The sequence below is a fragment of the Seriola dumerili genome, unplaced genomic scaffold, assembly GCF_002260705.1.
Source record: "Seriola dumerili isolate Sdu_G_001 unplaced genomic scaffold, Sdu_1.0 BDQW01000002.1, whole genome shotgun sequence".
Taxonomy (NCBI): Eukaryota; Metazoa; Chordata; class Actinopteri; order Carangiformes; family Carangidae; genus Seriola; species Seriola dumerili.
The window spans coordinates 11,384,470-11,411,418 of NW_019174257.1; the positions used below are offsets into that span (position 1 = coordinate 11,384,470).

Consider the following 26,949-nt stretch of genomic DNA (forward strand, 5'->3'; position numbering starts at 1 on the left):
ACTCCATTTGGGCTCTCAGAGATTTAAACATGGTATATGACTGTAGCCTATATTCTTTTATTATACGCTCCCCAAATCCAAAGGACACATACAGTGCACACTTGTATATGTATGTGTGTCAGTAATCTCAATTTCAATTTCTGTTACTGTAGTTTTCAGTTTGTCCATAAAACTGTGTATATGTTTGCTTATGTCCATGCGCAACCCATATAACCATATAAATATGAAATATCATCTTATTTGGTGTAATATTAATGCTTAATTGTCATTTTTCTGTCTCATCTCACTTTGATAGTTTCACACATTGTGTTTAATAAGGTCAGAAGAAAAGAAAAACATTTTTAAAGGCAAAAAATGATTGATTTTGCAGTTCCTCTTATTATTTTTTCACATACAGTTCGGCATTAGAGTCTGTATCATCCTAAATTAGGAGGAAGTAAAGACAATTTTCCCAATCATCAAAGTTGACTCAACAAAAAAATCTTAACTCCTAGTTCACTTACTGCCTATTTCCAGAGTTTTCAACTTTCATCAGCAGATGGAGTTTGCTTTTTGCTCAAAGTTTTGGAAAGTGGACTTTTGTTTTTAACTTCTATTTCTAATGAACTCAACACTTAACAAAAGTTTATGTATTATCTTCATACAACACAACAAAAATATTTAGAATTTATAATGGAAAACACATTTATACAGTTGCGGTCTGCTGTTCTAAACTTTAATTTTTATCTGTAAATATTGCTGTAACATTTTGGTTCATATATCAACAATAAGGTCATGTTAGGTCAATCATTTCTGGTGTTGAATGTATTGAAATAGAATATAAACACAATAACCATCAAACTTTAGACCCTCACAGAGGAAATGGAAAAACTTGTTCAAAATGTTCAACATGTGACAGATTTTTTCCAGATTTAAATTCTATCACTAAGCTGTGAACTGCACTTTGTTGAGCTTTACAGGTCAATAAATGTAACACTGGTGACAATGACAAAGGACTCAAGGGAAAAGGTACGAGATGATCCACTTTAAACATAAGTAATTCTATTGAAACTGATCACAGGTGTCTGACCAACTTTGATCTTATCGCCGGAATATGTCATTACTTTTGTATCTAGAGGCCACAGTGTTCATGTAAGTGACTTTACTGACCTACTAACACAACAACTACCACAAGAGGGAGTTGCATAAAAAACTGTCTATGCATTACATATATCATCCATTTGTTTTCTTTCTATCTATTTAAGCTTGTTGATTTCTCTCTAGTCGGTGGTCCACATTTTATTTCTGTCTCTTTCCAACCTCCTCCCCATCTGAGTTGCTGTAAATATCAGAACTCTGAAGGCATGCTGCGACTGCACACATGGACATGTTTCTGTGTTAACTGTTTTTTTTCATCCCTGTAACAATACATGAGAACGCAGTGACTGACCTGAGCCAAAGAGATAAAGGCTTGGGAGGGGCCGCCCAAGCAAAAGAGACAAGTGCCACTGAAACCAAAGTTAAGAATGCAATCTTGGGAATTGGGACTTGGGACTTCATTTTAATGGGCTGTACTTACAAAACACATCAGGGCTATAACTGTTACTATGTTGGGTCTTATTTAAACTGTTAGCCTTCGAAGGTTTGAAGGTGTTTGGTAAAATGAATGAATTTCCTCCTAGATAGACAAATCCCTAAGCTGGCTTTATGTAGGCTACATGCTGGGCTGAAAGGGATCTTTTATCACAGGAGAATAAAAGGGTATCACCTCCTAGTTCCTCATCGTGTATTAGAAAAAAAGGAAGTCAACATGAAAGGGGATACGGGCCGTAATCCTGGCAGGAAACTTAAGCTCCCCCACTTAAACAATAGCAATTTTGAAACATATTGAATAAGGACAAGTGATGTGAACACCTTGATATTTCATTGTATTTTATGCAGCTGTAATATTGTCCTGAAGTAGACACTGTTATAGGTCACAGGTATTGAACCACTTGTGATGCAACTTCCCAGAAATCTCTCAAGTCATTTAGAGCTGTTTGCAACTGTTCCTAAAATTACATGACATATAAGATAAGGTTGTTTTTTTTTTGTTTTTTGTTTTGCTGCTGACTCATCTAAAGTGTTTTAAAAAAAAATACATGGAAACACACAAAGAAGTGGAGAGGCCATGTGCTCAATCACACATACAATGCATTGAGAGAACCTGAAAGTGATCCTGAGGATGAAAAAGATGGACTTTATGATGCAGTGAAGTTGCCACTGAGTCTAGATGAACAGCACATTCAAAGTAAGCACTGTAGGTCTTCATTCTTCAAGTGGGTTAAATTTGCTTTTGCAACTGAGTAACTGAGTACATGTCGGTGCGAAGCGGGGCCTTTGCAATTGAAGCCAGTGGGTCAGTCATCTTTCTGAAGAGTTGTTGATGTGTGTGGACATGTTGTCTTTAAAAGCTGGTATATTTGGTATGTCAGTGGCCTTTACAATGTGTACCACTAGGTTTTCTTTCATTTACAGTGCTGTGAAAAAGTTTTAGGCATGTTAGATGTTTTGATTTTTATCCATCACGCAAATGATCGCAAATGTATTCTGCAGCATGACAATGACTCGTGCAAAACTTGGTTACGCCAAACATTGTTTAAGTTAACTGAGAAATAAAAATGGCATTATTTTTGAAAGCATATTTACTTTACTCTTATTGTCTAAAACGTTTTCACATTATGATGTAACACTGCATGCTTTAATGCTTTGTGGCACAAATGGGATGGGGAGTGTCACTTCCACTGTAAACACAGTAACACTGGAGTTTCCAGACAACTGAGTGGACTGAATGAGAAATTGGGTGATGCTTTGTGCAACAAAGTGAGATTTAAGTGTAGATACAGTACCTCCATTAAAAGTGGTTATGTTTGTTTAGTCAGCAGGATGTGTCAAAAACCAGAACAGATTTCAATGAAAATCTGGTGGAACTTTAGAAGAAATGATCTGTGTAAGTGCAGACTGAAGACTTATTATTGGATATCTTAACACTGTAAGACAGGGCACAGGAACATATTTGCTGTTTAGTAATCAACTGCTAACGTGAATGGAAAATCTGGCACATGTACCCATGATTGTCTGTCAGTCTGTTTTGATGCTGATAGACTGAAGAGCCTTTCTGAACATTTTCTTTATTCAGGGAATTAATTTAGAGATTTAAAGAGACTGAAAGACAAAACAAAAGTCTGAAAAGTCTGGTCGTGAGAGTGGGGGGTCGTGCTACCACATTTTACTCCTGACACCGTGCGGGGAAATTAAATAAATTATCTGCAATGGGATCACCCCCTTAAGCATCTGAGCCTTGCCTTAAACAGTTTTCCATTGAGATCATAATGTTTGAAATGAAATTGAAAAATACAGTTTTCTCTAAAGTAACTTTCATAAGAGATACTGACATTTTCACACCACCAAAAAAAAGAAAAAGAAAAAAAAACACTTGAATGTGAAGGCATCTGCTCAGATTACTCATTATACTGTGACAAAATATCTTTCAACATATTGGCATGAGATCAGGTCAGATAACTTCAATAAACCCTCAGGAGACGGGAACTTTTCAAAAGCAGGTTAAAAAACATTCAAAAAAAGTTCATCTGTCAATGAGTGTGGTTTGAATTGTATCTTTGTATCTTTTTTTTGTTTGTTGTTGTTGTCCAAAACCATTTCCTATCATCGTGTAAAATCTTTTTTCCCAGGAAAGCAGAGACTTCACACAATAAAAAAAAAAAAATCCAATAAAGGGAATGGCATTCATGTGTACATACATGTTTATTCCAGACAGTAATATGTCTGCAATTATGGCAAGAAATGTTATATAAACAATCTCACTCGGTGGTGGTATGTCAGGTAAGCTGCTACAAGACCTCCAGATTTGGGTGGAGAGGTTTCCAAGATGCCTTCTCTTTGGCTGAGTCATGCTCCATGTATTAGTGTGAATGGCAACAATTCCCCACGGAGAGGCGCCGCAGTATCATTATTGATAACCTAAACTGTTTGCAGTGCACTCAGGATAATACCAGAACCATGCCTTTTGTGTTTCTGGGGACTTAAGCCAACTGAAACCTGTTGTGAAAAAGGGGCAGGGTGGCAGATGTGTCTGGGATTGGTTCCCTGTGAAGGTGGTGGCTGGGTGGGTTTTAAAGGACCAGTGTGTAGGATTTAGACAAAAATGGAATATAATAATCATAATTATGTTTTCATTAGTGTATAATCACCTAAACCTAAGAATCCTTGTGTTTTCCTTGGCTTAGAATGAGCCCTTCATGTCTACACAGGGAGTGGGTCCGCTTCTATGGAGCCCGCCATTTTGCTACACCATGTTTGCACTGTTGCCCAGACTGGACAAACCAATCACTGGCTCTGGAGATGGCCTCTTACATTTTGACGTTACCTCAAGGCCACCATGGGTTCTCCTACATGCTTGGACAGGGAAGGATGAGGAGAGGGGTATTCAGTTGTAATCTGCAACCTCCCCGCTAGATGCCACTTAATCCTATACACTGGTCCTTTAAATAAGAAAGGTGAAACAACTTGACACGTTTTAATTGTCAGGAGTGCAATTAGCTTAATATAAAGTCAAGTGCTGAGTGTTTCAATATTGTCATGAGCTCTGGTGATAAACTGCAGTCTGAACACAAAACTCACAATTTTCTTTGTCACTAGTGGGAGGTGCATATTGATGCCTGGTAATATCCAAATATTAGTGTGTGGATATGGACAGATATTGTCATTAGTTAAAATCTTTAAAACACATTTGGCTCTGAACACCAAACATGAGATAGAGTTTTACAATTTTCAAGACATTTCTTGACAGCAGTGGTCCTCAATAAGAAATGGCAAGAGGGGTTAGGCTGGAAACAACATCTATCTAGCATTTTCAATACATCAAAAATAACAGTAATGTACAGTTGTAATAACTTTCTCATCTGGTTTCTTTGATTATATGAACATTAAACATGTCTTCCCTCAAGGCTTCATTCTTAGACCTCTGACATTTAACCTATATATGCTCTCTAAAAGATGCACACTGTGAATCCATCTCTTCAGCAACACTGAAAACTGTGAGGTATCCCCCCCCTATCAATGTGCATTATTGACACCCCACTACTATTTAATACCTTTGCTTCATACTTTTGCAGTGTGTGCATTATATCATATGGATTACCTCAGTGAGTATTACTATAAGGTTTAAGCACAGGTTTGGAGATTTTGGATGTTGTTAATATCCCAATAGTTTATTTGGTTTTGTTGTGACAGTTTTGTTGATTTTATTGTGGATCGTTTCAGGTCATAAATTTAAATCTTTGATTGGTTGTTTCCTCACATAACCATGAGCAGGCTTATGTCAGGCGATAGTGGGACATGCCATCCCATTGTGGTGTCTGATGTCTGAGCAGACTTTTTCCTTTGTAAACCCCTTTGTTTAAAAAAAATATTAACAAAAAAATTGAAAAAATAAAATAAAATACTGATCTATGATGAAGAATAAAATGACTGTGACTTAAACTATCAGTGCCTATGCCTGTATGCCTATGTTAACAACAAACAACAAGACAAACCACAAATAATGCTGGGAATTCTTTATTAGCAGAAATATGCATCAGGTTTACATAATCGCAGTGACACATATTCCAAAATGTTTCATTCATCCTGAGAACAAGCAGCAGCACACTGAAGAAGCTGGAGGCACAGATCAGTGTCTGCCACTTATAATCAGGAGGCTTCCTACTTAGGGCTGGAGCTATGAAATGTATTTTAATTTGGTCATTTCTCAAATGAATGCTTCTTAAAATGAAGTTTTCATGAATAATGTAAAATGTCTGTTGGGGCAGGCTGTTACCGTTTTTCTGATAGATTTTTTGCCAATTAGAGAATCAATCAATCAATTACAGAATTTATTTGTAGTTTTTTTAACCCACTAGCAATTTGCAATTACTCAAAATTAGACTGTTACAACTTTATCGCTAAAGCATGTAAATTTAGGTTTTCAGCTTTTATCACTTTCACCATTTCCATACCATAATTTACTGCAAACAAAATGAACTCCTGTTATTCACTTGTCCTTGCCTTTCTCACATTTAAGTACTTGATCATGTCTGTTGGGGCACAATAATGTTTTTTCTTGGCCATGATACTTTGCATGAACATCATTTAAAGGCAGGTTTACAATATCTCAAACGTTTATTTCATCATCACTTTATATCATGGCCGACAGACAGGCATGTTTATTCTTGGTAAACAGTTGTTGTTCTCTTTATTTATCAGGTTGGCTTCATCTACTTGACCAGGGATGACCAGGGGGTGGGGGTGGGGGGGCTGGAAGTGCTTGTTGACTCTGTGGAGAAGAGGCTGTGAAGACAACAGATACAGATACTTACATCAAGTTTGCTGGATTTTTCCCTTTGTAGGTGTAAATTGTACGTGGTGTTTCATTGTAGTCAACAGAGGGGGACGTCAATCTACAGCTACAGGATGTTGTTGTAAAATGACTACACTTACCCCGCAGTTATTGAAAACCATGAAAAAAGATGGTTTCATTATGACAAACAAATGTGCCTTTTTTTAATTCACTAAATGTCTTTATATATGTTTAATGTTGTGCATGTGTTGCTTTTTTAAAATTTTGTTCTTAATATTTGTGTTATTATGAAAGTTCATCTTTGAGCTTTCCTGATTGTCACAAATATATTTTGAGTTTATTGTTTGTTTTTCACAAAATGTTCTCTCTACTGCATCAGTTTCCATCCATTGCTCTTCAGGTGCAATATATGTACTCACCATATGCTAGTCCACGCTTCTCTTCCCTCTGTAAATGACTGAACAGATTGAAGTGATATTAGAAAAATCATCGAGTAGTATGGGAGATTGTTCATTTATAATACAATAATAAATCTACATACAGGTTCAAATTCAACATGGTAACATACTCACCTGTGCCAATGTTGCTGTCTGAGCACGTGACTACAAGAAGAAGAAGAACAACAACAACAAGTCAAACTTGGTCAAAATGTTGTCATCCATGTTCACAATGTTTCAGCTGCATTATTTCTCTTTACTACCAACTGTGTGTTAATACTGCACATTTGTATCATAAAAAATCAAGGAATATCTGCTGTCAAAATGTTCTTCATCACCAGACATTACTGTCATACCTGAGTACAGCCTCTGAGGGCAGAACTGGACTTTGCTGCCCTCTGGTGTGAGCGGAGCCACCACCACGTGATAGATGTCCCCACACTGGATGTTGCTAACATCACAGCTGTTTTCCCCGGGAGATGCAGTGCAGGTGAAGTTGTTGCTGCTGCTGCTCATCATCTCTGTGATGTAGCCGTGACTGCTGCCAGCGCTGCGCCAGTACACCCGCAGAGAGTTACCGGCCATCCTGTAGAGCCTGACACCTGAGGGACAGCAGGCACCTACGAGACAGAGAGACAGAGACAGTAATCAAGTGACGCGCTGCATTGTTTTATTCTATGTGGAAGTTAACTACTCAAAAAACCTATTTTTGTGGGTGCAAATACATCCTCACTCACTGGACGAGAAGCCCTGATAAGTGCAGTTGGCCCTGCGCCCGCTGTGGCTGAACGCCTCCATGGTGACGGTGTAGTTTGTCCCACAGGTGATGCATCCCATGAGGCAGTGGGAGTCCTGGGTGTGGCAGCGTGCGTGACCACGCGGCGATGTCAGAGAAGTGATGAACGAATGCGCCCCTTTGGCATGAGACCACGAGACGTTGGTCATTGCCTGAGTCACCTGAGCCACTGTTAGATTCACCGGGCAACAGGGTTCTGAAAAAGAGGATGATATATGTGTATCTGAATTAATCCAATAATAACATTTTATTTGAACCCCACCAACAAATTTTTTTTTTAAATTAAGTTTAAACTGAGTCTAAATTAAAGCTGCAAATCTATTTATGGTCCCTAGAATGGATGAAGTTAGTGGGAAAATACAAGTCAGAATTGCAGTGGCCATGTTGCATGACTTTACAAGGGAGGAGGCCCAGAGGAATGTAAAGTTGGTCTGAAGTGTCTTAGATAATGGCAAAAAACTTTGCATGCAATGAGAGGAGGTTAAAATACATTTTGTTTGAAATGTCTGTTAAAAAAATTATTATTTTTATTGTTCTAATCATTGGTACACTTTTATATTGGTTTTTCCTCAGTCCAAACCTTGGGTGACTCACCTGTCTCCAGAGAGTCAGAGTAGCTGGGTAAACTCTGGCCAGCGGCGCTGCTCGCTGTGACACTGACTTCATAGGTGGAGCCACAGGGAAGGTCAGCGATGTCGCAGCTGTTTCCAGTGGTGGTGCAGGTGTGTTTGCCGTCATCTCCCATCGCGCTCGCAGTGTAAGTAGCTGCCCTGTTGTTCGCTGCCCAGCTCACACTGACGCAGGACGAGTTCTTCGGGTTCAGCATCAGATTCATTGGCATGCAGGGAGCTGATGGGGATGAAGGAGAGCAATAATTAATTAAAAGCTGGCTGAGTTCACTGAGCATGTCCATACCTTTTGAGGGTCCTAAATGTTTAGTGCATTTCCATTAGATAAATAATCATCCAAAGCAATTACAGTTATTCAAAACTATCAATTTCTGGTCATTTAAAGAGGCAATACATATAGTCATTTAAACAAAATATACAAGCTTTTATTATACATGTTTTTTTTTAATATCAAAGTCATTATAAACTCACTGAGAAAGCTTTTATTAATTAATTCTTCTACCAAAGTAAATATGTTTAGCTTTAATCAAGATGAAACATGAAGCAAAAGTGGGTAAGCTAATTAATATTGTCAAGTATGTGTATTGTAGGCTACACCATATTGAAGTTAATGTGAAGTTCCTAATAGGATAAAGATTTTAATTGTGTTTTTAAATCATTTTTATGTGAAATCTAGGATACAAACTTGGCCACAGTGCAAATAAACAAGACAGATAAACAGAACCAAAGTGCAAAGTGAAACGGGATATATATATTATGTATATATGAACAGGAGTTTTCAACCTGTGTCTTTGGTGTGAGCTTTGCATGCACGGTTGCATCCACTGATTTCATTGCAGGGCGTCACCACCACGCTGTAGGCACTGTCACAGCTGAGGTCAGAGAGGGCGCACACCGGGGCCGTGTCGTTACACAGGATGACCTCTGAACTGTCCGCAGCCCGAGTCTGGTAGAGCTCTGCCCCCCGCGAAGCTGTCCACATGATCTCCAGAGTGTCAGCGCTCACCAGGGAGACGGATACACCCTCGGGACAACAGGGCACTGAAAAGACACAGGTGATGCACAGGTAAGCACACATAGACATGTAATGATGATTAACATGTAATCTCTGCTGCCACTTACAGGTGGTATAGTTGAGAGTCTTTCCTGGAGGACTGGCTCCGGCCTGGTTGAACGCGAGCACAGACATCAGGTATGTGTAGCCGCACTGGCAGTGGTAGGTGCAGTTGTTGCTGGTGGTGTTACAGGTCTCTTCGCCACCATCGCTTCTCTTGATGAAGGCCACGTAGCTGTCAGCGTGAGGCACCGTGTCCCACGTCAGCGTGCAGTTTCCTTCTGTCGACTCCACAAGATCCAGAGACTCTGGAGGGCAGGGGACTGACAGCACAGGGCCACAGGGAGTTTAGTCACAATCACATTGAGACAGTGCTTAGAAAGTTGCCTAATGCCGTGTCATTTTGGATCCATAACTATCGCAGATGTGGTATTGTAGTGTGTTTTTGTCTCTTTAAGATACAACATGTTTTGAGGAACATGTTTTCTCAATAATTTCTCCCCAGTAATCAGAAACTAATGATTTAAATTTTCATGAAAATTCACACTTTATCATGTGATAAAGTGTGATAATAACTCTTGTAGCATATGATAAAAAAAAACTGATGAAAAACGTACCAGAAAGTAGTAGTAGGTAATTGTATCTGATGAAGCAATGTAGCCCGTTTGACCTCTTCGCTCTTTTATGTTTTAGGAGAATATGGTGGTAAAATAAACTAATGGCTGTCTCATAAGTAAATCTCAAATATACACTGTGTGCAGCCCACATCTTATCTGTCTGTGCAGTTTAAATCCATTTGTCTGCTTATGTGACAGGGATTTAATTCTTGACAAATTCTTGAGCTGCACTTGTGCTTAATTAAACCAGTTTGAAAAAAGTCAAAACACAGCTCCATAGCAAAACTAGTGGTAAAAAGTAACTTCACAGGGCAGCTCTAACTCTGTGGGGACTGACAGTGGCATATTACACATTACATATTTTTGCCTACAACTTGTTGTATAGCTATTACTTTTACAATTAAATGCTAAATTTGAATTGCAGTAGCAGGCGTGAGACATATGGATAAAATCTTTGGTTGTTTGGTGGAATTTTATTTAGTAATATTGAGTGTGATATAAAAAAAAATGTCTGGTAACTAATAGATAGAATAACTAGATGTGAATGTTCCTGATTAATACAGTGAATTAAATACCTGACAAGTCAATGTATATGATCATATTGCTGTAAGAAACTTCTAAAACCTAACCTAAGCCTATAAAATCTATAAATTAAATCTCCCAATATTTGATCCAACTTATATCTGTGTTGTATGAAAGTCAAAATAAACCAATAACAGGTAAAAAAAATAAAACAGACAATATTAGCTCTACTACTAACAGGTGATGAAGACCTTGGGGCTGGATGGGAAGCTGGGTCCGGCCTGGTTTGAGGCGGTGACCTGGATAACGTGTACCTCTCCACACGCCACTGGAGACAGGGTGCAGGAGCTGGACGTGGAGTTGCAGGTGAGGTTCTGGTCACTCATCACAAAATACTCTATGGATCCAAAGACCTCCACTTCGAGTTCCCAGGACACAGAGAGTCCGGCCACATCGTTACTCATCACCACAGAGACGTTGACAGAAGACGGTGTTGGAGGTCCTGTTGAAAGAAAAAATCATCAAGACACAGCCAGTGATGCAAACACACATTAAGTACACATAGGAACACACACAAACACCATTGAAACAGTCAAAAATATATGTACATACAAATATATATCTGATAGTACTGTGAATCTAGACACTGTGTTACTAAAGTGTACTATTTGAATACCAATTTGATGTTTACTTTAAGTGTTAATAAGTTTTTCTCCACTGCATTTCTGAGGGAATTTATCAAATGGCTGTATTACAAGTTACTTTTTTAGATTAAGATTAAAATGTAGACAATTAGTTGATAAATATGATGTATCCTACCCAACACACAGACACACTATAACAACATTTAAACTCTATTTACATGTAAAACACCAATTACTTAATTTATTCATTCTTAGTTGCATTTTATTGCTTTATTCCCAAGCCTCTATGTGTAGAATTTATATATAATTGCTCCATCTTTCCTCTAATGGTGTGTGTCTTCATCCAATCTATGTGTTGCTATCAGCCAAGTAATGCTTAATGCACCGATGTGTCTGTTTCGATATTATCACTGGGAGGCGCCAAAGTTGTACATTTTCTAATTTGACACAAAAAGTTAAACTTTGAACTTTTCCTCGCAATGAAGTATTTTTCCGTTGTGGTATTACTCCATTAGTAATGAGTAAAGGCTTTAAACTCTTACAGTCTGGGCATCAAAGCTAATATGCTACTTTCTTCGCTAAAATGGGGCAACGTATAAATTAATTCTATTCAGAGAACGTATCTCTTTTTACTTTTAGTTGGTGATGGGATGCCTCCTGATAAACACCTACTGGATGACACAGTTTAGCTGCTTTCAATGGGTACAACCACAGCCAAACAGTTTTTATAGGTCACCTGATACGTATCAATCCAAAATATCACACAGGTGAGAGCTTTATGTTACATGGCAGCAGAACTATGAGCCTAATTATTTGTTTTTATATCTCTTCATGTATATTATCTCTCGTTATTATAACAGGATTATCGACTAATAATAGGTGTTAGTGGCTGTTGCTAATTACTATGTGGCACTTTGAAAACACACGCTGTGACAACAAGTGCGTCCTTACGTGTTGTCTGGTTGACGTGCAAACTGCCCTCTCCCTGTCGGCCCTCAGGGTCCCAGGCCAATCCCTTGATCATGTAGAGTGAGCCAGCATCCAGGCCAGAGATGGTCAGATTGGTGTTGGAGGTGTTGTGCTTCATGTTGGTGTTTGAACCAAACTTGTATATGGACAGGGTGTACTGGACAGCGTGAGCAATGGGGGGCCATGATACAACGATGCTGTCGTTGGTGGGAGAGGAGGTGGAGAGCTGAGGAGGAGGCAACACTGTGGAAGAGAGGAAAGTTTGACATGTTTTACATGTGAGATGCTCTGATGGATAAAGACTGCGCTAGTCCTGTTGCAATGGTGTGTAGATGACAAATAACTCCACTGGGCTGTAGTTTATATCCCTACAAGTTCCATCCAAGATTATTTGTCTTTCTTGGACACAAACAAACAGACACAATGTCACTTTAGTAGATAGTGGTAGAGCATTCAGAGCTAAAAGTGTTTGTGCCACAAAAAGTACTGGAGAAAAACTCAGTAAAATCACAGATACTACAACAGACTTTGCAATTTTTTTGCACTTTTGACACCAACTTTAAGAGACTATACAGTTTAATATAGTAAAATTGAATCTAACATATTAAGTATACAATTATTCACTTAGCAAACACATTACATACTGTATGTGTATAGCAAATGTCAAACCATAGAGATAATTGTTCTTTATCTGTTTCCTACTTCTTTGTACTTCTCTTCTGTTTCTTGCTCTGCTGTAACATGAATTTCACATTATTTAAGTCTTATCTCGACTTATCTTTTTTTCATTTATTTTTTAGACAGAGTGAAAGAGAGAGATTAAGTACTCATTCCACCACTGAGGGACAAAGGAGACGAGTTTGAGATATTAAGTGGTGTTTGTCCTATAAGATGAAATCCAAAGATCCATACTGCTCGTTGCATGTTTTTTTTAGCTCATGAGGATCAGATTTTCCCCCCGAGGTAGAAGGGGAGGTGAGAGGTGACAACTATGTACTCGCGATGAGGTCAGCTCTTTGTGTGTTTGACATAGAAGGGTCAGGTATAGGCCCAGGGGGATGCTGATGCATTCCTTGGGTAAGACAAACCTGGGTTTACACACTGAGTGCATTTTACTGAAGATGATGCATGTATACATTCTCTCACAGTGTTGTATATAATGGCTCTGCTGTGGGACAATGAGGCAGATCAAGTGACTTCTGCAGGGCATGAGGAGTGATGACAAAAGTGCTCTGTGTCTCTTAGTGAATATGTGACTCATTTCTACGCACAATCCAACCCTCCGGTGTTATTGTTCCCGTTTACTCTGTGATAACCTCACACACAAATAAAGATAATATGAGAAACACCAGTACCTGTCATTGCAGTCACAGGAAGAGACGGCTGGCTGCGGCCTCCGCTGTTCACAGCCATGATGCTGAGCGTGTACTCAGTGTACGGTGTGAGGGACTGAATCTCAGTGGGGGAGGAAGAAACTGTGTCTTCTCTGTAGAAGCCATTGGAGTTCTGGATGCGTATGATGTAGTGAGTCGCCTCGGACATCAAGGTGAACTCCGCCATCAAGGTCCTGCTGTCCTTCGGTTTCACTGTCTGGATGGGCTCCATGGTCTCAGGGGCTAAAAATAGTCAGTTCAGATTAGTAATGGTATCCAACAAGGGGACACTTATTGTAAGATTTTTGGTAGTGGGACGCAAGGGATGGCCTCCACATGATCTCCCATGTTGACTGATTTTAGGAGTTAAATAATGGGGAACATTTTATTTCATAGCTTTATTTCCTCTCATGTAGTTACACCAAATGTAACTACAAAATGTATCATATTAAAATAGTTTTTATCATAACTGAAGACCACTATTATCTTTCTTACCCAACTGTAGCTACTGTATACATTTATAAAGTATTTTAAAACAAAGTGAAACACACAAAAACGCCAAAATATATACTAAAAATAGTTTGTTTTGAAATGGAAAATTAATGATCAATGAAGCACTAAGAAGAATATTCTGTCACTGGGTGCAGGTTTAGACCTCACCTGTAGATGACTCAACATCGGCAGTGCTCAGTGTTCCTTGGGAGTTGTCCAGAGCTTCGACTGTGAAGACATAATTGATGTTTGGGGACAGAGAGTTGACAGAGCCCATCACTGTGTTCGGACCAAACTGGGCAAAAGCGATGGGGTTGCTTGGTGAGCTTTTGGGGGCAACGGAGATCTTGTATGAGCTGGCTCCAGAGTACCTGGTCCATCTGAGAATCATTGTCTTGGATGATGCTGAGAACACGGATACTTGGATAGCTGATGACAGAGATGAAAGAAAAGGAGATCATTATAGCACTTATCACCCTAAGACATGACATAATCAAGGGTTTGTGCCTGTTCATTCTCATAGATGACAGTGATAAAACATCTACCGTGGAATATATATTAAAAGATAATATACAGTACCTGATTCAGTTGCAGCCTGTAAATATAGATGAGAAAATATTATTAACAATAGTTTATGTAATTATATAAAATCCAAGTTACTACTGCCTAGTTAAACACTTTGAATGTTATTTTTCCATTGCATTGTGCTCTTCCCTTTTCACAACCAGAATTTGAAATAAACTGTCTATTATAATAAATTTAATTTCGTTACTGTACCTGTGAGCATATGCCCAGCAAGACAAAAATCACCAGCCACTTCATTGTGCCCATTCTTCACGTCTGTACCTGGAAACACTCCTCTCACTGTTTCTCACAGTGTGCAGCCTCTGTTAGATTTTTTTTTTTAAATGCTTCACTCTTAACTGTTTTACCTTTTCTAAAACATATGTGGTATCTGTGTTACTTGAAATACCTGCATCTGGCCCCTCCCACTGGGAGCAAATGTCCAATCCTGCTGAAGCAGAGAGATATAACTTGGGGCAGGTGCAGGTTGAATAGCACGAGAAGGAAACACCTTTGTAGCTATAGGCATGATATTCTATATTCAAGGATGTAGTCAAGGTGCCAAAAAAATACAGGGGTTTGGCAAAGGGACTGGATTTCCCCTACCTAGAGGCCTCAGAACACTCACATTGAACATAATGAACACATTTTCTAAATTCGTAATTAGTTTTCTTAATTTTAGAAGCCCTTTTATTCCAGATGTTACCAACCACTAAAGACAAACAGGCTGTAGGGAGCACACATCAAAAAAACTTAAAAATAAAAAAAATAAATAAAAGAACAAAAAGAAAAACTGAAGGCAAAAGTCATTCATCAAGTAGGTGGTTGTTATCTGCAGTTAATCTACTCACTGGACCAATCAGAACAGAGCTGGATAACATTGTGTGATACTCCACTAGGGGCCTGGAAAAATACATAAAACAACATTTTACAAGAATATATCATATAATAGCCTACATAAAAGAATCAGTCAAATGTAAAGTATAAATCACATAAATCATCCAGAAGAAAATTATAAATACTAAAAGTTCTAAGATTGGATATGAGATAGAAAGTCAAAACCTATAAGTGACTTAATATCTCAAGACTATGAATAAGTATTACATTATTTTTTATGTAAGTCAAAATCTTATTTCACACTTTTGATTTACTTAATTATCTCAGAAATTTGTAGTTTTTTTCTCCTCATATTAGTATACATGCCATAATTTCTTACTTGTTTGACTTAAAAAGTAAAATCTTTGACTTGTCTCATAAGTTTAACTTACCACGGGCCATCACTGGCGAAAATGGCCGTATTAATTTATAGATAGATAGATAGATAGATAGATAGATAGATAGATAGATAGATAGATAGATAGATAGATAGATAGATTGATCAATTGATTGATTGATTGATTGATTGATGTTGTTGTTAATAAATCTTTTGCAAAAAAAAAAAAAAAAAAAAAAAAAAAAAAAAAAAAAAAAAATACAACAGCGCTCTGACGCACACTTGTTGACGCGTTGACGTCAGAGTCCGAGGACGCGGGACAGGAAGAAGCACGGAAGAAAAGAAAAAAGATGGCAGACATTCAGCACGGCCTGAAAAGGATAGTTTGGAAAAGTAAGTTCAACTCAGTGAGAGAGTGTTTTTTTGTACATGTGAAACACCGTACGACTTCTTTTTCATAAGTTGAAGGCTTAACAAGTAACTACGTGCTGTTTTTATCAACTGTTTCTTCCACAGTGACTTTGCATCTTGGAACGTTACATTTCATTCTGTAGTTGTTATTTTTTTGACAACGGAAGTTTACAAGTGTGGTTTGACGGGAAGAATCGACGGGGTGTAAACAACAGAATACACTTGGGTTGACGCTCGGAGCTGTTGTTGTATCATAACTTTACCGGCCTTGACACTTGTAGTCCATTTTTAGTCGGAGTGAGGTCTCTTTCTATCGCCAGGAGCCCCGCCTCGCATCTGCAGGCTGCAGTTAACACAACACCTATTAATGTCTGTTTCCTCCCGAATAATGTTTGTGTTTCCCGTGCCGTTGTCCTTATTGCCTGGCTGGGGCAAGGCAAGGATAGATTATCAACCGGGCGAGGAAAGAAAGTCGAATATAAACTATCACTATGCACTTGTCATGTAGAATGAGTGTTTGTCAAAATCTACTTTAAGACCTCATTTACGTGCGTTTATATTGAATTGAATTAATTTGTTGTGAAGGTATGTTTGATCAAATTGCATCAATTTTTTTGTCTGTCAAGTCGTTTATTCAATTATAGAAGAAATTTAAGGCTGCAACCTGTCTGACAGTTACTTTCTTTAATAATTGATAATTGATTGTTTAGTGTATATAATAATAATAATGATGATGATATTAAGTTTATTTATGTGGTGCTTTACAGAGAAAAGCAAGATTAAAACAGAACCACACCACTCTTTAAATAGGGTCCAGCAAATTAGAAGAAAACAAAAAAAGTGGATAAAATGCCACAAAATAAAAATAAATAAGAACAACAATGAAAGTAACAAATAGGACACATATAAGAACACACAAACGATGACATAAAAGAAAGCGAAGTCTAATAAAATAATTTTTTTGTAAAAGATGTTGCTGATTCCGCAAGCCTCAGATCCTTAGGCAGGGCCCTGACAGCAAAAGTCAGGTTACGTCTAGTTTTGCATCAGGACTTCAGAACAGCCAGAAGAACCCTATCTGAGGGTCTGAGGCTGGGCTGCTACTCGTAGAGCTGCTTCAATTCAGCAATTTAACCAGGAGCCATGCCATAGTGCTCTAGAAGTGATCAGTAAAATCTTAAAATCACCTCTAAAATGTCACAAATAAGAAGCAACAGTTACAAATACAAACAAATTGAATTTAATATAATAGAAAACTTTGAAACGATTAATGAATTATCAGACTCAATGACAATGAATTTTCTGTCAATCAACTAGCTAACTTCTGGGTGTCAGGGGAAATAATAAAAATACCATGTATAATAGGGTAATGGAGGTTAATCCAGCGATTAGTAAAGTTATGGTTAAGGTGCCACAGAGATGACTAGTTGGGGTTAAGAACTGGGCTTGAGGTTTACCTAAGGGAAAACAGAACATTACACTCAGCTGTTGGGCTATTAGGCAAGATTACATCTAGCTACTACAATCTTTGAAGCAAAATATGCCACACGAGGGGTTACCTGAAACTGACTAGTAAGTATAAATAGCTTTGTTTTTCATGAGTCATGTTTTTTGTCTCTTACAGGAATACAAGACACAATTATTACAGACTGCAGAAAATCTGAAATATGGAAGGTAAGACAACCGTCAATACAGAGTGAATGGACAACCACCACATTACTGTGACTCAAAACAGAACTGTAATCTATCAATTCGGCAGTGTTGCTTTTTTTAATGTGCGGCTCCATAGCCCAGCAGCATATTACAGTGTGATACATGATTTGACTGACTGCTACTGCTTCCTCTTCACAGGTATTGATTCTGGATCCTTTTACCACCAAGCTCCTCTCATCATGCTGCAAAATGTCCGATCTGATGTCAGAGAAAATAACAAGTAGGTCATGTTGCCATAACAGTGAAACACCTATTTTTACGTTGTACTGGTGATAGACTGAATAACTGAAGACCTTTTGGTAATGTCTGTAGCTGCTCTGTTAAAACAAATATCTTGTTTTAAATCTTTAGTTGTGGAGGACCTCTTCAAAAGCAGGGAGCCTGTCCTGGAAATGAAGGCCATCTACTTCATGACGCCAACCGCTAAGGTTTGCCATTATAACCCTGTGATGGTCATATTGCACTTTTCATTCTGATGGAGGTTTTTTTTTCAGTTTCATTTCAAAGTTTTTCTGTCAAACCGTTTTCTTTTGTAATTTCTAAAAATTACATTTCATTTTATAGTGTGTGGAAGCCTTCATTGCGGATTTCAAGCACAAACCCAAGTATAAAGCAGCATATGTTTATTTCACTGACTGTAAGTAACAAAAAACTAACCACTCATATAAACCATAGTTAACTGACAAAAAAACCTTTCAACTAACATGATCAAAATGTTTTTTTTTATTTGTTTGGCAGTTTATATGCAAACTAAACACATTTCGGTCCCACAGACTGTCCCGACGACCTGTTCAACAATATGAAGCTGCACTGTGCAAAGTACATACGAGTCTGTAAGGAAATCAACATGTCCTTCATGCCGCAAGAGGCACAAGTGAGTGGCTGCAGTGTGTGTGCTCTTTTAGGTTCTTTTGTAATGCTCCATTTCCTCTTTTAATGCAGATTCTGTGGTCACTTGGTAACTGAGGGAAAGTTCCATTGTGTTAGTTTGCTTTAGGGCGTGTTGCTGCTGGGAGAAACAGATTTGCAATATTCTCAGTGAATCTTTAATGGGTGTTGCAGTGATGTAATGATGTTACAAATTTAGAATTACCTTAGTACCTAGCTGTTCTCTGTATTTTGAAGATTCTCTTATAAAGGAAATTAGAGCTCTTTATTTATTTATGTTAGTATTTAGTTCTGGAGTCAGAACATTATTAGAGACTAAAAATATCCATTTGGTTCTTTGTTATTTGATTTACATGTTCACTTAAACACTCGTTTTTTTATACATTGGTGTGTTGAATCCTTTTCAGGTGTTCACGTGTGATAATCCGAAGGCTTTCAAGAGTATCTACAGTCCAAAGAGTCAGGACAAAAAGAAGACACTGGAGACACTCGCAGACCAGCTCGTCACGCTCTGTGCCACGTTGGATGAGTACCCAGGGGTCAGATACAAGAAGTAAGCCAGAGAAGATTTAGTTTCTCATCTTACAACACACCTCAACCCTCGAGCACAGAGAGACCTTTTACGAGAAAAGCTTGAGCTGAGACCATATAATGTGTTACTCAACTGTTTAGAGCTGGGTTATACTAGAAAAGAACTAGTTAGTGTGATGAATTGTCTGACCACATAAGGAATCAAATGTGTTCATACCTGTCCTGCTCAGCCAGAGGTGGAAAAGAGTCAGCTATCACAGACAAGGGGGAGAAATTATATTGTTTAAAGTGCACTGTGGCTGGTTTAGTTACCCTAGAGATGACATGTAGTTTTAGTGTTTTTTTTCCCCTGTTACCATTCAACTGGTTGAAGAGTAGGTACGATTTCAGTCAATAAATCAGCGCAACCTACATATGTAATTAATAAACATAATTTGACTGTGATGACTCATGGAAAGCAATTTATATCATAACTAGGGACAACAACATGGAGAACGCCAAGACCCTGGCAGAGCTGGTGGACAGCAAGCTGGCTGAACACTATGAGCTGGATGACAGTGGCAAGAAAAAGGTGAGACACCTGTTGAACAAGGAATGTTGATGGAATAAACAAGGTCTTAGACCAGGGAGTAAATGGAAACCTCGAAATACAGTGTCTTCTGCCAATGACAGCTTATCAGAGGGTATCAGGTAAAAAAATACTCCCTTCTTCACCTTAAGCAGATTAAAGTGTTGTTGCCCTTCACTAGAAATTTGAAAAGGAAAAGTTTGAAGTTGTTGGTTGTAGAACCCGACCGATGTTGGATTTTTGGGGCCGATACCGATATTAGGGATTAAAAAAATTCCGATTTCAATATATCGGCATATATATATATATATATATATATATATATATATACACACTTGTCAAAAAGATATGTAATTATAGCAGGATATTTTACAGTTTAACAATAAACTTTATTATCAGTGCACTGAAATAGTAAACTTCACTTCATAAAATAACTGTGAAAACTATAAATACAATTTTTCTTTTAAATAAAAATGGATTGTTATATTTAATGTTTTCATTTGTATATTTCCTCCTATCACCAGGGTAAGACCCAGGCCCAGCTGCTGATAGTGGAAAGAGGATTTGACCCCGTCAGCCCGATCCTGCACGAGCTGACCTACCAGGCCATGGCCTATGACCTCATTGATATCCAGGAGGACACCTACAAGTAATATAAGCTTTTCTAACTCTATTTCTCCATATTCACACTTAGATGTAATATACTCATTTGGCAGATAAGCTATTTTTCAAATTTATACATCTCTAGTTAAAACCAATTATCTGGTTATTTTTGTGGCCAGGTACAAGTCTAAAGATGGCTCAGAGAAGCAGGCCCTGCTGAATGAGGACGACATGCTTTGGGTGAAGCTGAGGCACAAGCACATTGCTGAGGTCTCGGAGTAAGTGTGCAAAATCTGAAGGATCGATGTGTCCTATTCCTGTCTTCCTCACCCAAACCATGACCCCCTGTCCCTTTTTTTTTTTTTTTTTTAATAATAGACAAATTCCCAAGATGGTAAAGGAAATATCTGCTAGCAAGAAACAGCCAGATGGGAAGGTACGGTGCTGTGCTGCCTTGATCTCTTTAACTTTGTATGTATGTATATACTTAAAATGAATTCCTTGAGTTAAGATTTTATTTCATTTTCTTTCTAGATCACAATGAGTAATTTGGCTCAAATGATGAAGAAGATGCCTTCATTCCGTAAACAGCTGACAGAGGTATGAAGTATCAATAGTGTTACATTGTTTTTGGAGTGGTATCTCTACGACTTTTGCAACCATTAGCTCTTACCTTAAAGTTATCTGTTCAACTTGAGTCAACTTCCAGGGTTGAATGGGGAGTTTCTGGGTGCAACATTTGGAATCTGACATGCCATAGGTTTAAATGCAAATGTTACTCTGGTATTATTTGCTTCCTACTAGTAATTATAGAACTAAGTGATCATTACATTGTGGTGTGGTGCTTCAAAAGCCTGTTATCACGTGTGCTCACCTTAAGCATATTTCTAGCAGCAAAACTGAATGGATAGTCATAATTTCTGGCTTCTATGATAAGTATCTTTGTCTATCATTGAAGAAAAATATTTTGATTTCCAGTAACGATACATAGAGATTACTTGTTTTTTTTTAATACATTTTACTTTTTTAACATGCTTCAGTATACTTCGCTTTTCTCTGCGTTTCATTTCTAGAAAACCGTTCATCTGCAGTTGGCCGAGGACTGCATGCAACAATTCTCAAACAACGTGGAGAAACTCTGCAAAGCTGAACAGGTCCGTCTACTGTTTTTGGTGGAACAGGTGCCAAACATTTATATCACTCATTCTTGCTTGAGCAAGTCAGTGGATGGGTGGTTGTTTAGTGAGTGATGGCGACATTTAACAGGTAGAAAACCTCATGACTGCAAGCATTTGTCCTCATGAAGTGTCCTTGAGATAGACATTGTTTTCCAATCTGACCTCTGACCATCCTCAAATGAGAGACTCAGAAGTTTGATGGTTTTACTGGTCAGTTTCAAAAGATAAACAATGTTTTTTCTACTCTTTAGGACCTTGCAGTGGGGGCAGACGTGGATGGGGTGAAGGTGAAAGATCCCATGAGGACCCTGCTGCCTGTGCTGCTCCACCCATACAGCACCTACGACAAGATCAGAGCTGTGCTGCTCTACATCTTCAGCCTCAGCGGTACGCCTTTCTCTACCTATCACTGTCTGTGCATTAGCAGTCTGTCATGTAGCCTCTTGCTCTGTAGAAAATACATTCCCAGGGACCACTCAGAGGGCAGACTATCAGAGAGACCCAGAACACCAAGGCAATGAAACTCAGTCAGTCGGCCAGGTTATACATTATAGGGGTTTCTTTTCCTAAAGACATCTCGTCTGGTGACTCCTGTTATTTTCCAGTTTAGAGTAATAGAGAATTTCTGTCAAAAACAGCTGTAAAATGGACCTAAAACCTAGAATTTCCCATGTTGACCAAGATCCTCACAGCCAGTAAGTTATCTAAGAGGATACAGCACTAATAAACTATTATATATTTTCACACTGGTTCGTTTGTTTGTTGTGTGTAAACAGGAACAACAGACGAGAACTTGAACAAACTCATCCAACATGTAAAGATCGAGGATGAACGAGAGTTTATCCTGAACTGGAAAGAACTGGGCGTGCCTATCATCACATCGGTATGTGGAGAAGAGGATTGATTGATTTTTAATGCTTTTGATTGTGGACGAATTCTTTATCCTGTGTGTCATCATGTTCTCATCTTGTTCTGTCATCAGTCCCAACTGAGTCCTGCTTGTTGTTCCATGTACTTTTTCTCTAGCCGAGTTTCTTCTCTCGCAAACCTACCAGACGGGATCGTTCCCAGGACCAGACGTACAGCCTTTCCAGATGGACTCCTGTCATAAAAGATGTGATGGAGGTCAGTGAGGGAAGATTAATGTACTGTATAATGTATTTGTTGTTATTTTTATTTATATTTTTCATTTTGTATATATTCCTATTACTGATTCAATCCGCAGTTATCATTCATGCTTGATCACACACATTTATGCCTTTATTTTATCCAATTTAGATACAGTTCTGTGAAAACTCTTTACATCTTCACTTTTGTTTTTTTGCTTTGGTTAACAGGAAGTTTGGTGACTGTGAATACCTTAATGAATTAAGTGACATAACTCAGTGATTTAAAATGTGTCTAGATAGGATGTATGATAGGAAAGGAAAAGAAAAGTCAGACACAATGTAAGTTATGTCTAAAATTATACATGCAGCTCGATCTAGGTCACTGTGCTACCCTTTGAATGGAATTCGTGAGAAAAATAATGAACAGAACTATGAAAGCACCACAAAAGGAGGTTATCAGATTCAGGTCATCTGATTGGCAGTGTTGCATATGCTGTGTGTTTGTGTTGTTTTGTTGTTCTGCTTTATCCATATATAAAAGACAACATCTTAGCATCTACAAGGCACAGTACACAAGGCAGTTGTGTGGTGATCCCTTGGGATGACCCTTCTCTTTCAGCAGCTTCCCTTTGTACTGATCCTCAAATGCTTTTATTGTATGTTAAATGGGTCCCATATAGGAGGCTTTTATAATAAGGTGAGATTATGTTATAGTTTAAAACAGAGGTAGGATGTCACAGTCACCTGCTTTCTTGTTTAAGTTTGTACTGTGAAAAAAGTCATATTGAACATGCAATTATCTCATTTACCTTTTCATTCTATCTTGTGATTAAGTTTGCTTGTGGCCATTTGTTTTGAATCCGGTAAGTTATATTAGGTGTAAGCCATTAGATATGGAAGGAATAATATGTCTATATTATTTTGAGCTCTGCTGTTGAGTCGAGTTCTCAGAAATGAATGGGGAACTGAGAGGCAGAGATACTCACTAATTTACTGAATCTCAGTTCTGTAATTCTACAGAACTGTACAGACTGTTGTTAACAAATGAAGCCTAATGAACACACAAGAGGAGAGACAAGCAAAATCTTAAGTCTGTGGCTCAACTGTTGCTAGGGCTCTTTGGTATGATTTTTTTTTTTTTTTTTTTTTTTTTTTTTTGCTAATGCCATTTGTATGCACTGATTTTTATGTTTAAAACACGTTAGGTTAGATTAAAAATCATCCAGATGGTGGGAACAGTGGGAACTCTGGTTGATCTGTAACGTACATTGTTTTGTGTCTTCTCATTTTCACTTTCTAGTTAATATCTGAAAAGCCATTTCATAGACGTCTTCACCACCTGAGCACCTGGTTTTCTGTAAACTGTGGTGAGCAGTTTCCTCTTGCAACAGGAAGCAAGAGGAAAGGAAGCAAGGGAGCATAAAATCTGCTTGAAATCAGTTGAAACCAACCTGCTCCTTTTAAAGAAAATCTGTATTTAGCGAACAATTCTAAATACCAAGAACATTGAGCCTTATCACTTGAGAACTAAAAGTCTTGGAGACTGGGAAGTGCTTGACAGCAGATTGTTTCTCTATCTTAAGCTGTGTTGTGACACCCCCTGACGCATCCTGTAGTTAACAGCAGAAATTGTGGTGTAGTTATGTGCTTTCGCTATAGTTCAAGTATAACTCACTTCACCTTGTACCTACAGTGAAGAATGGCACCAAAATCATGTTTTTTTTCTTTGCCAATCGGCTCTGTTCAGTGTAAATGATGTGGGTCTGCTTGAAGTAGTTTCATAGATGATGTTTTATGTCATTAAAATGAAAGGTCAACTCTCACTGTCAGTGTAGCCTTTATAAATACTTTAATATAATACTTTAATACTAAATATTTTTAATATTATTATATAAATTAGAAGTTCTAGCTTTATGTGCATATGAATGTAAGTAGGATATGTCATAAAATGTACCAACAAAATCAATGCTCAAATCTATGAGGGACTTAACTATTACAAACAACAGATAAATTAAATATGTGTTTTTATTTTTTTATTCAGGATGCCGTGGAGAACAAACTGGACACCAAAGAGTGGCCCCACCAGTCTGAGTGTCCCGCTGCCTGGAATGGCTCCGGGGCTGTCAGGTGGGTTTCTGTGAATGGCCACAGTAAACTGGGTCAGTAAGCTTCTGGATGTAATTCTACCAGAGTTGTGATCTGATCAGCCTTTTTTCTAAGGTTGATCCCAATTACAAACTTAAAATCAAACCTTTCAGATTATGTGAAAGCCAACACTTTTTCCTGGTTTCAAAGTTTTGCATAGTACACGATATTTTCCAATTTAAACACTGCTTTAACCTTTCTTTATAGCACAGGTTGCTCAAAAGTAATAGGTAGCTCTTTTCATTTTCATCTGAAGAAACTGGTTGACAAAACAATCCTAGGGACATGTTTTACACTGAATTTGAATTTAGAGACAAACGCAGACAGTGAAAGGGTGATGAATCAGCGCCCTCCAGTGATCATTAGTGCTACTGCATCCAGCACCAGCTTTGTATTGTGGTGTTATGTGGGATTGTTGAAAGCGTCTGGGTCAGTCTTTGGGGATCTAGAGATAGTTCTGAATATTTATCCATCACTCATTCCCTGTCTTTCTTGCCGAGATGTTGATTTTTCTGATTCTTTCTGTAATTTGAACATGTAGCCACCAGATTTTCTTTTAAATTTGTCTCAGTAAATCCTCTATCCGTCAATCTGCTCTGCTCCACAGCGCCCGCCAGAAGCACAAAGCCAGCACACAGGATGAACGCCGGGGTGGCTCACGCCTCATCATCTTTGTTATAGGAGGAATCAGCTTCTCTGAGATGCGCTCAGCCTACGAGGTCACCCAGGCAGTCAAATCCTGCGAGGTCATCATAGGTGAGCATTAATACAAGGTTATAGGTTATATCACCTTTTTCTCTAGGCATCTTTCAGCATTTTGACTTCATTTTATATCTCATGGTAAGTTTGTACTCAGTCAAAATGGAAAGAATATTTCTGTAATTCTTATTAAACCTGGTTGGCAATAGAAATGAGATGATGACTCACTGAGTTGTGGTCATTTAAATAAACTGAAGATGGCTTTGATCTTTTGCCCTGAAACACCCACTGAAATGTAAACTAACAGCCACTCCCTGTTTTTATGTCCAGCTTTTTAACACCCACTGCTGGAGCCAGTCAGAAACGTGTCAGGGTTTTATGCTCTAATTTGGGATCTAACTGTTTATACTTTGATTCTAGGGTCTTCCCACATTTTGACCCCCACGAGTCTCCTGGATGACATCAAGGCCCTAAGCAACGGCCCCATGGAGACTTTCACAATAGAGGAGAGGAGCAATGCCTGAGAGGAGGAGCAATGCCTGACTCCACCCCCCACCCCCCCCCACCCCCACCCCCTTCCCGTCTCCCTACATTTCATATCACACAGCACAGTGCACTCAACTCAACTTCCTGAATGGAAGACTGAAGGGAATTTACCTTATACTCATCTTTACGTTTTAATACTCTTTTCAAATCTAATGCACATTTACGGTAGGTATGAGGAAAAATTCTCTTCTAAGCAGATTTCCATGTTGAAAAGCTTTTGCCACAAGACTGTGGTCTGCTTATGGTGTTTATACACAGCTTTATGTTGACATTAAATAATATAGATCATATTAAAAGTGAATTGACCTCATCCTACTAAGAGCTTTTTAAGTAAAAATCTGCTCATCTTTGTTTGCCTTTGTCCTTAAGAAAATACTTGTGATGTTTCATGTTAAAAGACCTGAGAAACTCAGAGACAAACTGGATGGAGGGAATTAGCACAAAGCTAATGTATATACTGTATGTAAGCACTGAGTCCCTGCTCTACCATTTTGACTTTTTCAGTCACTGCTGTTTAAAAACACTTAATGTAATTTTGAAGAGTGTTTTTAACATAGAATATTTACGTTTTTCCTGTATTGAACAACTGACTAATAAATGGATGAAGTGGTTCAAAATTTGTAAGAGTTACAGTTAATGTTGATGTCTTTGTAGACTGGGAGGGAGTTAAATATATCAACTCTGTGTTAGATGGTTACAGAATAATTTCTGTAGCCTGACTTGTTTCTATACTGTTGTGAGAACAAAGTAAACAAAACAATGTAAGGGAATTAGTTTAGCACTTGAATGGGCTGAAAAGTGGCTGAGGTAAAACCTGATTCCTGTTATTGCTTTGACCTGATTCAACTATACACCAAGGGGCTCAGATATGTTGT

At 38.3% G+C, this 26,949-nt stretch overlaps 2 protein-coding genes across 2 annotated transcripts; one reads left to right on the top strand and one right to left on the bottom strand.

Annotated features, from left to right (window-relative positions):
* Positions 1 to 6,798: 6,798 nt before the first annotated feature.
* Positions 6,799 to 14,737, bottom strand: fndc7 (fibronectin type III domain containing 7). Its single transcript, XM_022767806.1, has 12 exons — positions 14,684 to 14,737; positions 14,075 to 14,351; positions 13,397 to 13,657; positions 12,024 to 12,284; positions 10,667 to 10,930; positions 9,358 to 9,612; positions 9,019 to 9,276; positions 8,201 to 8,455; positions 7,548 to 7,802; positions 7,167 to 7,430; positions 6,946 to 6,975; positions 6,799 to 6,830 (listed from the first exon to the last, which is right to left on the bottom strand). Exons 1-12 carry the CDS (start codon positions 14,735 to 14,737, stop codon positions 6,799 to 6,801), a joined length of 2,466 nt encoding a protein of 821 aa, XP_022623527.1.
* A 1,259-nt stretch (positions 14,738 to 15,996) lies between these two features.
* Positions 15,997 to 26,685, top strand: stxbp3 (syntaxin binding protein 3). The gene is made up of 19 exons (XM_022750509.1): positions 15,997 to 16,076; positions 17,719 to 17,768; positions 17,946 to 18,027; positions 18,159 to 18,235; positions 18,372 to 18,444; positions 18,581 to 18,681; positions 19,103 to 19,248; positions 19,704 to 19,797; positions 20,319 to 20,443; positions 20,577 to 20,675; positions 20,776 to 20,833; positions 20,932 to 20,997; positions 21,471 to 21,551; positions 21,827 to 21,962; positions 22,352 to 22,458; positions 22,602 to 22,700; positions 24,726 to 24,811; positions 25,437 to 25,585; positions 25,949 to 26,685. Exons 1-19 carry the CDS (start codon positions 16,034 to 16,036, stop codon positions 26,050 to 26,052), a joined length of 1,776 nt encoding a protein of 591 aa, XP_022606230.1. The 5' UTR covers positions 15,997 to 16,033; the 3' UTR covers positions 26,053 to 26,685.
* Positions 26,686 to 26,949: the final 264 nt, after the last annotated feature.